Source organism: Lissotriton helveticus, chromosome 7 (assembly GCF_964261635.1).
Source record: "Lissotriton helveticus chromosome 7, aLisHel1.1, whole genome shotgun sequence".
NCBI lineage: Eukaryota > Metazoa > Chordata > Amphibia > Caudata > Salamandridae > Lissotriton > Lissotriton helveticus.
In genome coordinates, this window is record NC_136068.1 from 1,042,283,529 (window position 1) to 1,042,296,904 (window position 13,376).

General features: G+C 48.5%; 1 protein-coding gene across 8 annotated transcripts in view; it reads right to left on the bottom strand.

Annotated features, from left to right (window-relative positions):
• Positions 1 to 13,376, bottom strand: part of HGS (hepatocyte growth factor-regulated tyrosine kinase substrate) — a 236,173-nt gene that overhangs the window by 16,646 nt on the left and 206,151 nt on the right. For all 8 annotated transcript variants that reach the window (XM_078653848.1, XM_078653847.1, XM_078653846.1 and 5 more), the window contains one exon: positions 7,454 to 7,552. In XM_078653848.1, the coding sequence (XP_078509974.1) occupies positions 7,454 to 7,552 (99 nt within the window). The remainder of the gene's footprint in view (positions 1 to 7,453; positions 7,553 to 13,376) is intronic.

Here is a 13,376-nt window from a genome sequence, read left to right on the forward strand (position 1 = left end):
ATTTCTTCCAATGGATGGAGAACCCCAGGCTTATGAGCGTGCTCGTCACAGTATGTGCGTGCTGCTTGCATTTCTGGTATGAGTTTGCTTTCACCAGCCAGTCGTCCAGGTAAGGGTATACGTGTATTCCTTTCCTTCGTAGGTGCACTGCGACTGCTGCGAGGCACTTTGTGAAGACCCTCGGTGCTGATTTTAGCCCAAAGGCTAGTGTCGTGAACTGGTAGTGGCTTTCTCCGATGGTGAACCTGAGCATATGCTTGTGCTTTCTGTTCATTGGGATGTGCAGGTAGGCGTCTGAGGTCTATTGTGACCATGAAGTCCCCGATCTGCAATTGTGGGAGCACCTCTTGCAGGGAGGTCATTTTGAATTTTTGCGTTCTTATGAACTTGTTCAGGAACCTTAGGTCCAGAATGGGTCTCATTGTCTCGTCTACTTTTGGCACCAGGAAGTACGTAGAGTATATTCCTGTGTTTCTTTCCTTGAAGGGTACCCGTACTATGGCCTGCTTCCGCAGGAGTTCCTTTGCCTCTTCCTGAAGACACTCTAGCTGTTTGCTTGCTAGTTGTTTTCTTTTTGGTTTTCTGCTTGTTGGCCTTCCCTCCAACTCTATGCAGTATCCGAATTGGATGATGTTGAGGATCCATCTGTCCGATGTGATTTTTCTCCATTCCTGGAGGTAAAATCTTAATCTTCCTCCCACTGGTGTTATGTGGTCGTAGATGTCTAGCTTGTCTTGATCCCTCTGTACGTGCTGCCCCCTGGGATCTTTTCTGAGGGTGGGCACACATAGTTTTTTGAAGTCACTTAGAAGCGGGCTGCTGTCCCCCTCTTCTATTCTGGCCACGTCCATTTCCTCTCCCTCGAAAGGACTGGCCTCTTTGTTGGTATTGCCAGGACTGCTTCTGCTGACCCTGCTGGGCCTGCGAGTCTGCCTGGTGCGTTTGTTGGAAAGCCTGGTGTGATGTACCTGGCTGGTTTCCACCTCTCCCGCCAGGCCTCCGTGACGGTGTGCCTCTTTTGCTGCCTCTGAACTGCAATGCTCCCATGGACCTTGCAGTTTCGTTATCCTTCTTCAGTTGGCTGAGCTTCTCATCAACTGTTCCGAAAAGCGGGTCGCCGTTGAACGGTGTGTTCAGAATGCTGTGTTGCACCTCTGGTTTGAAACCTGAGATCCTTAGCCAGGCGTGTCTTCTTTCAGTGACACCCATCATCATGAGTCTGCTGGAGGTGTCTGCTCCATCCAGGGCCGTCTTAAGGCAAGAATTTGCTGCGTTCTTCCCTTCTTCAACCAGTTTTTCGGCCTTCTGCCTGGCATCCTGGGGTAAGTCCTTCACCAACTGCCCCAGCTCCTCCATGATCTGGTACATGTGCCTGTTTATCAGGGCGTTGGAATTAGCCATGCGCCAGTGGGTCGCGGCATTCCGTTCGATCCTTCTGCCCACCAGATCCATCCTTTTGCTCTCCTTATCCGGTGGTGGTCCAGAGGTAGTGGGTACGTTAGCCCTCTTCCTTGCTGTGGCCGTGATAATGGAGTCTGCGGAGACCGTCCCCTGAATGTAGGGTGGGTCTTTTGAGGAATGTTTGTATTTTTTCTCTGTTCTGGGAGTTACTGCCTTGCATGTTGCGGGCTCCCTGAATGCTTCCTTCCCCTGGGCCAAGACGCTGTCGAGCATTGGCAGGTACTGGCTCCTTGTTTGTGTGGGGAGCAATGTCTCTAGAAGGAAGTCTGCTTTCTGCTTCTCTTCGTCGAGCTTGAGCTTGAATGCTGCTGCGGCAGACCTTATCACCGAGTTGTAGGCCCCGATGTCGTCTGGCGGCGAGGGCCTCGAGGGATACGTGTCGACCGCCTCCTCCGGGCTGTCGGTCTCGACATCCAGGTAATCCACCTCCTGTAAGTCAGAGGGGGGCGACTCTGCGTCCGTCCTGCTGTCCTCTTCCTCCCCATAGTTGTATCTATCGTAGGGATTCTCGTACTCTTCCTGGTCGTCGACCACTTCGACGTCCGGGTCTTGCTCTTCGACGACCTCGTCTTCCTCCTCGACCACCTCCACCACCGGTGGCTTGGTCTTGTGAGGGATCGTGAAGGCCTTCATCTTTGCGTCAAATTCTTTCTTCCGCTGCACGATGTTTTCCATTTCGGCCTCGAGGCGCCTTCTCTTTTTTCCATCTCGGCCGCGTGTTCCGCGTCGGATGGTTCGGCCGCTCTCTTCGGCGGTTGGCTCGGCGCCGTGCCTTTCGGTGCCGAAGTTTTCGACGTCGACCCGGATTTTGGGTCTCTGGTCGGCGTCTGTAGTTTAGGGTCCTTGTCCCTCGGCGTCGATCGATCCTTTTCGGGGACGATTTTCGACGACTTCTGCTGTTCAACAGCTCTCGGCGCCGGGGACTCCTTCTCAGAGGATCCGCTGGGCCTGTGAGTACTCGCGGACGCCTGGTGTTTCGGCGTCGGCGCTTTCGGGGCCTTGCCCTCGTTTTTTCGAGACTCAGAGTCTCTCGGGTTCTTGGGGGCCGGAGAGTCTCCTACCTTATCAGAAGTCTTTGTGTAATCGGTCTCTACGACCGTGTAGCTGTCGTCTTCGGCGGCAGTGTTGTCTTCTTCCTCGGAAGACATCCCCAGATCGTAGAGGGACGGAGTCGGGGCCTTCCCCTGCAGGGTGGCGTGCGCTACCCTCTGTCTCTCTCTCACACGAAGGGTCTTCGGGGTGAAGGCGGAGCAGGCGTTGCAGTCCTCGCTTTCGTGATTCACCGGTAGACAAAGGTTGCATACCGGGTGCTGGTCCTTCTGCGCATACTTGTGGTGGCAGTTACGGCAGAACTTGAACGGCGTGTTGTCCATCATCGAGCGCTCAGGGCCTCCCTGGTCGCGTGTTCGTCGACGTTCGTCGAGGATCTCGATGAATTCGCCTTTTCCTTTGCTGACTCCTCGTCGATGAAGTCCCCTGGAGTCTTCAGATTACTTTTCTTTGTGATTTCGGTGTTTTCCTTTCTTCTTTCTCCAAAAATGTCTGGAGCCCAAACGGGAACGATCCAGACCCAACCGCGGAAAAAAAGAATCTGAAGATGGCGCCCAAGAGTGGGAGCTTCCGCAGGAAGCATGCCGATGTCACCGGAAATACACCCAGGAGGTGTGACGCCGACGCCCACCTGGGCTACGGAAAAAAACAACAAAGAAAAGACTACGAATCCGGACCCAACCACAAGACCGCGGAATAATGCACAGCATAGTGAATCCAGAAAGATTCACGCTGCAAAACTGTGTTAATCTCCCCCCTACAGGAGTGGTATGCTGTTGGGGGAGCTGAAGGAAGTCACTGTTTAGTGGTGGAAGAGGATCGATTGTTGTTATTACCTCAACCTCTTCCCTTATTGTTATTACCTCTGAAGCCTCCTCTAAAATATCCTCTATTGGAGGATGTTTGCGTATTTTTTTAAAGGAAGTTGAATTGTCTGCTCCAGTTTGTTTGGAGCCTCCTCTGTAAAAGGAGCGAAGAAAGGAGCCTCTTGGTTGAGTGGACTGCAGAGCTCCCATAGATTTTGCAGTATCAGTGTCTTTATTCATTTTCTAAAGTGCTACGTCTACCTCTGGACCAAACAACTGTTGTTGGTTGAATGGTTGATTTAAGATGGTTGTTTGCACCTCTTGCTTAAACCCTGAAATGAGTAGCCACACATGTCTTCTAAGGAAGACACTAGTGTTTATTGCTCTAGATGCAGTGTCTGCTACATCAAGAGCGCACTTGATTGAGGCATTTGAAATAAGCGTGCCCTCTTGAGTAATGTCATTTGCCTGTGCCTTATATTGGTCAGGTAGATGTTGTAAAAGGGTTTCTAACTGGTCATAATGAGCCCTGTCGTATCTTGCGAAGAGGGCTTGTGTGTTCGCTATACGCCATGTATTGCAAGCATGTGCAGTGATCCTTTTGCCTGAAGCATCTATTATTTTTGATTCCTTATCAGGAGGTGGTGCCTCACCTGATGTCGGTCAATTTGCTTGTTTTCTAGCGTTTGAAACAACTAGGGAATCTAAGGGTAGCTGTCCTTTAATGTAAGCAGGATCCCCAGGAGCAGACCTGTACTTTTTTCTATCCTTTGGTTTATGATCCTGGCTCGTACAGGATCTTTAAACACTTCTGGGGCATGCTTGATGACCCCTTTAATCATGGGTAATATTTGAACAGATTTTTGTGAGTGTTCAAAAGTATCTAACAAAAAGTCTTCCTCTGCCTCAACTGAGTGCATTGTTACATTATGATTGAGGGCAGCCCTATTGAGTAGATGTCCAAACCCAATTTTATCTTCAGGAGGCGATGGTTTGGATGGATATGTATGTGGGTCAGGGATATCTGGTACATCTTGTGGGGTTGGATATTCCCAGTCTGGTACATCACTAGGGTATGGAAAGGGCTCATCTGGGTCTCCCCCATCCCCTATAATATACTCATCTTCATTCTGAGGAGGTGTCTGTGAAGGTGAAGATTGAGGTGGAAAATTTTGTGGTGAATGAGCAGGTGAAATGTAAAAAGGAATAGGTGAAAGAGGAGGTACAGGAGAAGAAGGGTGCATAGGTGATGTGGCAGAGTCCTCCTTCTTGACAGGCACTGGAGTTGAAGGTGCTGTATCTATCTTCCTATGTGGCATAGTGGAAACATGTCCTGTTTTTGGATCTATGTACATCCTTTTTTGCAAAGGATCAGGTCGAAAAAGCTCTTCTTGAGAAATCTCTTTCGGCGCCTATTTTTTCGGCTCCGGGCCAGGTTTCTGCTTGTCTTTAGCCTTAGGAGTTGTTGTATAGTCCTTTGGCGTAGTTTTCGGCACCGAAGGTATTGTTTTCGGAGTCGAGGCCTGGTTCGAGGGCTTGGAGGCATCGGAAGCAGGCTTTGTAGGTTTTGGCACCGAAGATTTTTGTCTGGAAGCGGTTTTGGTGGGCTTGGAAGCGTCGGAAACAGGCTTCCTTGGTTTCTGTGCCGTCTTTCTTTAGGAGTCGACGGTTTCTGAGTGTTTTTCGGAACCAGGACTTCTTTCGGTTTCAGTGCCGAGGGAGCTGGTAGTATCGGCAAGTGCGGTTTGCTCGGTATGGAGCTACCGAAAGGCTTTAGTATTTTCTTCGGAGCCAGGCTCGATGGCGGGGCTTTCGAAGCAATGTCTCGGTCTCGACTGGGCCCCGAAGGCGGAGTTTTGACCTTAGCCTTTGGTTTATGTGTTGGGGCTGGGGAAGGGGCAGTCTTACTCATGCATTGACCGGATGGTATGGAGTCATCTGAATCGTCTGCCTCAGATACGATTTGGAGATCATCGGAATCTTCCTCGGGGACACATGGACCTTCGTCGAAGATATCCACCGGTTCCGGAGCTGATCTCTGCATGTCTCGTCGGCGGGACCTCCGATCTCGAATGGTCTTCTTGGATCGAAAGGACGCACAAACTGTGCAGCTTGACTCGTCGTGTTCTGGCGATAAACACAGGTTACACACCTCGTGATGGTCGCTGCGTGGAAATTTTGCTCCACACACGGGGCATTTTTTGAATGGTGTCCTTTACATGAGTTATTGGCCTCACTACGTGGGTAGGCCCAACGGCCCGCGTAGACGACCGGAATTGAACTGATGAAGTTGAGTCTATGGATATTGATGTTGAAGTTGTTTTTAGAAGGTTTTGCGCGTCAAAGTCCTTGGAAAGTAGATTTCGGAGCAGAAATGTTGCATCCCAACCTAGTGGCGGAAAAAACAATCTAAGGATGGAACCGATGCCCATGCGCACTGTTGTCCAAGAGAGGAGCTACCTATCTTGTGACTACAAAGACTTCTTCCAAGACGACAACAACATGCAATCATCCTAGCCCAACACCAGGTGGCGATCTAATGCAAAGTGTAGAATCTGCAGCTCATATGCCTCAAACACATTTATTATCCAAAAAATAAGAAAGGGCAAAAATAAAAACAAAAAATGTATATTGCAGTACAAAATTCAAGCTGATCTTTTGTTGGCTTCAATAATCATACAAGACTGGCTTAGGTGGGTGACAGGGACTCTAAACTATGAGGCCCTTAAAGTGAGGAGGCTAATTTGAAAACCTTCTATACTCAATTAGGGTTGTATGATTAAATTACTACCTCTGAAATCACGAGTGCCTAAACCACGAAGGCTAAACAACGACCCAATGCTAATCACGAAGTTATTAAACCACGACTTAACTGAACCTCGAAAATAATTATTTTGAAGTGCAAACCGAATCTACCCATATTTTTTAACTTTGTAAATGAAAACCTGCTATCTTTTAAAATGCCATTCTTACAGTGTTTTTCTTTTTTTACGATTCTAATATTTACACTTAGACGCTTTCTGATTTTAATGTAATTTTCTTCATCCTTGTATTAAATAAAAATTTTGTTGGTTTTGATTTTTTTTTAAAGGGAAATCTATTTTTACTTTGCGAACTGGGCCTCCTGTTTTAGGATGTGGTCATCAAACAGGAAAATACTCTTTGCGGAGCCTTTCCCAGAGCTACATTATTAATGGCAGAAAATAGATACGTTTTGTTGAAAATACATATTTTAAACCTCGCGAAAAGGGCGATCGTAGTGATTGAAAAAAACCTGCTACAATCAGATAAATTATGCGGAAGTGCCTGGTGGTCTGTTCTTCAAATGATTATACATATTCCAGTAGCTGCTTGATGCACGAGTCAACACCAACCTACTTTTTTTTTTAAGAACCGAGTTATTGAGTCTGATTTTAAAATTGCAAAATGCCTATTTCACACAGAATGACACCGTGAAGCTGTGTTGTGAAAGTGGTCCCAACTAGAATGATATCTTAATTTGCGCCATATTAAACGTAAAATTAAAACCGAATCCACTATTTAAAGCGAATTTACAACAAACACGTCAGCATACAAACCATCTGAAAATCCTATAGCGCCATCTATTGGCCTCACAAGGTAAATGAAAACATTACATTTGTGTTCGTGTTTATATTCGTTGTTAAGGCTACTAGTTGTTTAATGTAGTAGTTGTTGAGGTGGTCGTGGTTCAGTTGCAAGTCGTTGTTAATGAGTCGTTGTTAAGGCCACTAGTTGTTAAAACATCGTTGTTCAGGCTGTTTCCCCTCAATTAGGGTTCAGACCAACAACCTGGTCCCGGACAGGACCTGGGAACTTTTAATGTGTCCGGTTCTGACAATAGTTTGAAAGAGATTTTCCCAAAACAGAAAACTTGGGCATTCAAAGTAGAAGTGCTGAGGAGGGCAGGTACAAAGAGTAGAATAGGAAAAGAGTATCTATAGATTTAGGATTTTAGGCAGCCCGGATGTTCCGCATTACTGCAGATGTGCAGTGAGGTAGGAAGTCTACAGTATTAAAGCAGGGTGCACGGAATATTTAGAGACGGCAAGATAAGTAGCAATGTACTCAGACTTGCAGCACTATGGACACACTCCTGGCTCATATTTTCAACTCACCTGCTGATACATAGGCTGCTGGCCTGGGATAAACTGCTGCTGATTAGGCAGGCTGTTGAGCGATGATGGGTCTTGACCTGGAAGTGCTGACATCATATTCTTCACAGAAAATAAACAGATGTGACAACAGTGTGAGAACATTCAACATGGAGACTAATCCAAAAAAGCGGTTTATACACAAACTTTCTCAGTTCTGTAGGACGTACCAATGCCTATCATATAAATGCAGCCACACACAGTTGCATCAATGTACCTCATGCTTGCACTACATTGGTTATGCTAGTCCAAAACTGAAGCCAGAGAGCTCTGCAGCAAAACTAGTTACTGCAGCTGCCATTCTCCTTTTGAGATTACGGAACCTCTTTAGTGCCCTGCTGCATCACTTCCGCTATCCCAAAATAAAGAAGAAGAGGAAAAATAGAGTTCTGGAATACACCTCATCTGTGACCAAGAGAAAACTCGGATATTCCACGACTCCTATCCAGAGCTCTGTAAATGCTGCTTAAACCTGATCCACAAACCAATTCCAGACTCACAGCCAGTACTAGTAGTACTATCTAATCCAGACTTGCACAGCCCCACATACTCCAAACCTGGGGACCTACAAGGCCATTTCTAGTGGCCCTGAGACAGTCAGGAGTTATTAAACAGTATCCATTGTAGGTACTGTTGTTCACATTTGTGTCTCATGGCCACAATACAGGTGCATTCTAATGAGATGGCCAAATGACTCCCTTTTGGCACTTTGCTCCTTCAGGTTAGGAAGGATGAGCACGTAATGCTTGCTGCAGGAGTTGGAGGTGGTAGCAACTCAGATTCATTATGGTACAGTAATTAACACTCCGTGACATCACCATCTAAGCTGTGCTTCACTTTTGGAAAAGGTAAAGGCAGGTAAGTAAAATAGAAATATAAACATTGATGCTCGCACAAAAAGAGAAGGTCCTATCTACTTCTGGGGTCATACATTCCCAAATAGTATTAAACCTTTATTTTACATGCTAAATTTGTTAACATTGATCCTATGGCCAACCTTATCCTACAAGACTTTGTTTTCTTTTAACTTCGGAATCTTTAGAAGTGCTGGGTCTATGGTGTTGAATAGTTAAAGACCTGTAAAAGGAGCTGAAAGGTAAGCAATGCATTCAAATGTGGGGACAGAACTCTGAACTTTCATACTTTTAATAATCTTAACAAACCGGTGAGGGCCGGAATCAAAGGTGTCTCCCTAAAAATAAAGCACAAAAACCCACAAACCAAACAACTGGGGACATGCAGATCTAAGTCCTTGGCATTCCTGAGATCTGATGTCCAAAGTGCTCTATTAGTGATAGTGTGGGTGAGCAGCCTCAGGCCTAACAGAGGAGTGTAAGACATTTATTGCACAACCGTGATCAATAATGGACACACGACTCAAGAAGGAGATCCAGACCAATTTTAGAAAAATTTACTTTGTATTTTATTTTAAGACCAAGATCTTCGCAATATGGTAAGTACGTTTTTCAATCAAAATACTTTTCACTATGAAAAATCGACACTTCAGAAAATTGTCAGCAGAGTTCAATGTTATCCTATGGAGAAACAATATCGTGGATAGACTGGTAAGTAATGCACTTATGATTACAGTCTTCGGGACCAAAAATCTGCAACGGGCAAGGGTCGAGTGAGTACCAAAACTGCATCACCAGCAATACAGGGGCATCCGGGTGCAGAGGTCAAAATCGGAGTCCGTCCTATTGCTTTTCAATGGAGACTGGGGTGCCTGGAGCCACACTGATTTGGGAGTTATGTTAAGCACAGGTGGGGGCACAGAGAAACACCAAACATTCACCACCAGCAAGCACAGCGGCAGCCAGGTGCAGAGAGCAATTTCGACATTGGGCGCCCAATGATTTTCAATGGGGATTCTTCTTTTCGCACAGAGGCTTCAGGCTTGCACCAGTGGCTGCACCTCACCAAGGCCCAGGGGCTTCGTGAGCAGGGGTGCCTTTCGACACTGCAGTCTTCTTGGAGGAGCCAGTTGGGGGGGGGGGGGGGGGGGGGGGGAAGGAGGAACCTCTGGATTCACACTGCAGGTGTCGTCGTGGAGGTCAGGATCGCTGGGGAAACTTCACTGCACAAGAGAGCCACTCAGACTCAGGCCGTGGGTGTTGGGTGCAGAGCGGGCAGGGATCGCTGTTCGAGCTGGATCCGGTGCCCTTGGAGTCTATTTGTTCTGGAAAGTCCGCTGTCCACTGGAGATTGGCATCTGATGCTAGCAGTAGAAGCTGGTGGTCGCATTACATTGGCAGCAGGCCTTTGAAGCTTCCCTCTTCGAAAACACTAGCCCAACCTGGGGGAAAAGGTGCAACACCTCTGGCCCAGGATGTGCATCGTTTCTGGTCCCAGAGAGAAGGAGCTCCCTGCCTAGGGGTCCAGAAACATGTCTGGTGGTGGCTGGCAGCCTACAGCCAGGGTCGGGAGGGTTTCCAGGGGGCACCTCGGAGGTGCCCCGTGGATAAATGGTACAATAAATCCCACATTGGCAGCAGTGTGGATTTATGGAGAGGAATAGTTTGATACTGTAGGAAGCTGGCTCTATATATATTATACCAAAGTATGGTATAGTGTGCACAGAAACCAGAGGATCCCCAAATAGGTAGAGGTAAAAGTAGATAATACCCTACTCTCCATTTGTTGTAGTGTGGGCAAGCCGAGTGGTCGCTCCCCAGTGTCTCTGACGACACCTGGTATCGTTGTGCAGCGCCTCGCTGTTATTGCCTGCAATCTGCCTTGCTTGCCGCGTTTTGCTCTGTAGACATTTTACATTGCCGCTTTTGCTCTGTTTTCATTATTAATTGCCAGTGTAACTTTGTCTGTGTTTGCGCGTTATCCCCCAGCGCTCCGCTGCCATTTTGTTTGTTGTTGTGGTCCGAGTAAACCCGCCCCGCCTCCCAGCTGAGCCGCCCTCCCACAGACTACTTCCAGCGCTCCATTCCCTCTAAGCGCTGTGACTCGCTCTTCGCTCTCGAGCCGAGTGGTCGCTCCCCAGTGTCTCTGACGACACCTGGTATCGTTGTGCAGCGCCTCGCTGTTATTGCCTGCAATCTGCCTTGCTTGCCGCGTTTTGCTCTGTAGACATTTTACATTGCCGCTTTTGCTCTGTTTTCATTATTAATTGCCAGTGTAACTTTGTCTGTGTTTGCGCGTTATCCCCCAGCGCTCCGCTGCCATTTTGTTTGTTGTTGTGGTCCGAGTAAACCCGCCCCGCCTCCCAGCTGAGCCGCCCTCGCCCCTCCCCCTCCACTTTCCATATATGAAAGCCGGTCCCGCGCGCAGCGTTTACGCGCAGCGATCGCGCCCAATCCGCGCCGAAGGTGCGCCAAAGGTAAGCCCGTCTACGCCCGTCCGCGCCTGGCCCGCGCCCAGCGCCAGACCCCCTGGCCCTCGCATTGCCCAGCCCTCCCGCATTACCTACGATGCCACCACCCTCCTAGCCCTTAACCCCGGCCGCTACCCCAACTGCGTCCAAGCCGCTCCTGGACACACCCATGGACCTTTCTCATGCTACTCCTGCAAATTCATCGGCACCGTCAACAACTCCGCTACGATCACACCACAGATTCCCGACCCCAACCACCTACAATGCATCTTGCTCAACACCCGATCGGTCCACAGGCACGCCATTGACCTATGGAATCTACTAGACACCATCTCTCCGGACGTCGCCTTCCTAACAGAAACATGGATGAACGCCTCCTCCGCCCCAGACATCACCATTGCCATCCCAGAAAATTATAAGATCATACGCAAGGACCGTACCGGCCACACAGGAGGAGGAATGAATATGCTACTTACCAGTATGCATCTGTTCTTGGCATGTAGGGCTGCTAACATTCATATCTTAGCATTAGATCGCCGCCTAGTGTTGGGCTCGGATGATTGCACATTGTTGTCCTGGAAGAGTCTTCGAAGTATCCTGAGATAGGTGGCTCCTCCCCTGGACTACAGTGCGCATGGGCATCGGCTCCATCCCCAGATTGTTTTTCGCCATTGTGGCAGAAGATGGAGTGAAAAGTGTAAAGGATGTCCATGCTAATGAATAAATACAATAGTATATCTGCAGCTGCGACAGGCACCGGGGAGGAGGGCGGGCGATATGAATGTTAGCAGCCCTACATGCCAAGAACAGATGCATACTGGTAAGTAGCATATTCAGTTCGAGGCATGTGGGCTGCTAAATTCATATCTTAGCATAGAATACATAGCAGTCCCTCCATCAGCGGCGGTTGCCCGTGCCAGCTGCAGAAACCTGAAAAAGTGTTTTGAGAACAGCCTGTCCTACAGCAGCTTGCTGTTTGGAATGCACATCAACACAGTAGTGTTTTGTGAAGGTATGTGGTGTAACCCACGTGGCTGCTCTGCAAATGTCCTCTAAAGGAATGTTCCCTAGGAAAGCCATGGATGCCCCCAGTTTGCGTGTGGAGTGCGCTCTGGGGGGTATTGTTAAAGTGCGCTTGGCTTTTTGATAACATATCTGGATGCACTTAACAATCCACCTGGCTATCCCTGCTTTGGAAATCGGGTTGCCTTTGTGTTGTGGTGCGAAGGCAACAAAGAGTTGTTTTGTCTTTCTAAAGGGTTGTGTTCTGTCTATGTAGTACATCAACGCCCTCCGTACATCTAAGGTATGGAGCATTCTTTCCGCCACCGTTTGCGGGTTTTGAAAGAATGCTGGTTAGTCAATAGTTTGGTTCAGATGAAACTGTGACACCACCTTCGGAAGGAATTTGGGGTTAGTGCGTAGCACTACCCTATTTGGATGAATTTGAATGAATGGCTCTTGGATTGTGAGCGCCTGCAGCTCACTGACACGCCTCAGAGACGTAATAGCTATAAGGAAAGCTACTTTCCACGTAAGGAACTGGAGTTCACACGAGTGCAGTGGCTCAAATGGTGGTCCCATCAGTCTGGTGAGGACGACATTGAGGTTCCACACTGGAGCTGGCGGTGTCCTTGGGGGAATGACTCTTTTCAGACCTTCAAGGAAGGCTTTAATGGCGGGCACTCTGAAGACAGAGAGGTGCTGCCTGTTCTGAAGATAAGCCGCTATGGCGGATAGATGTATCCGAATGGAAGTGTACGCCAGATTGCACTTGTAAAGATGCAACAGATAGCAGATGATGTTGGGGATAGATGCATCTAGCGGGTTGATGTCATTGGCTGTACAGTAGATGACAAAACGCTTCCACTTTGCAGCATAGCATGCTCTAGTAGTTGGTTTCCTCGCCTCCTTGATGATGCTCATGCATTCCGGAGGTAGGTTAAGGTATCCAAACTCTAGGACCTCAGGAGCCAGATCGCCAGGTTGAGCTGTTGCGGATCTGGATGCTGAATTTCTCCATGGTTCTGCGTCAAAAGACTGGGCGTGAGGCGCAGTCTTTGATGCGGCACCACTGAGAGTTCGAGGAACGTGGTGTACCAAGCTTGGCGCGCCCACGTTGGAGCAACTAGGATGAGAGTCATCTCGTGCTGCCTTAGCTTTCTTGCGACCAGCGGTATTAGAGGGGCTGGCGGAAAAGCGTACGCAAATTTGCCTGACCAGTTCATCCATATCGCATTCCCCTGCGACTGTGGGTGAGGGAACCTGGCGGCAAAGTGTTGGCATTTTGCGTTCTCTTTTGTGGCAAACAGGTCTATCTCCGGATGACCCCACTGCTGGAAGTACGGGTGGAGGACAGATGGGTGTAACTCCCACTCGTGCATTTGATGGCTGTACCTGCTGAGCAGATCCGCCATCTGATTGTCCTTTCCTGGGAGGTGTTCTGCCATGAGGAAAATGTTCCTCTGAATGGCCCACTTCCACATGCTCTGAGCCAGATGAGACAGCTGTGGCGAGTGGGTGCCTCCCTGCTTTTGAATGTAGTACATCGCGGTCATGTTG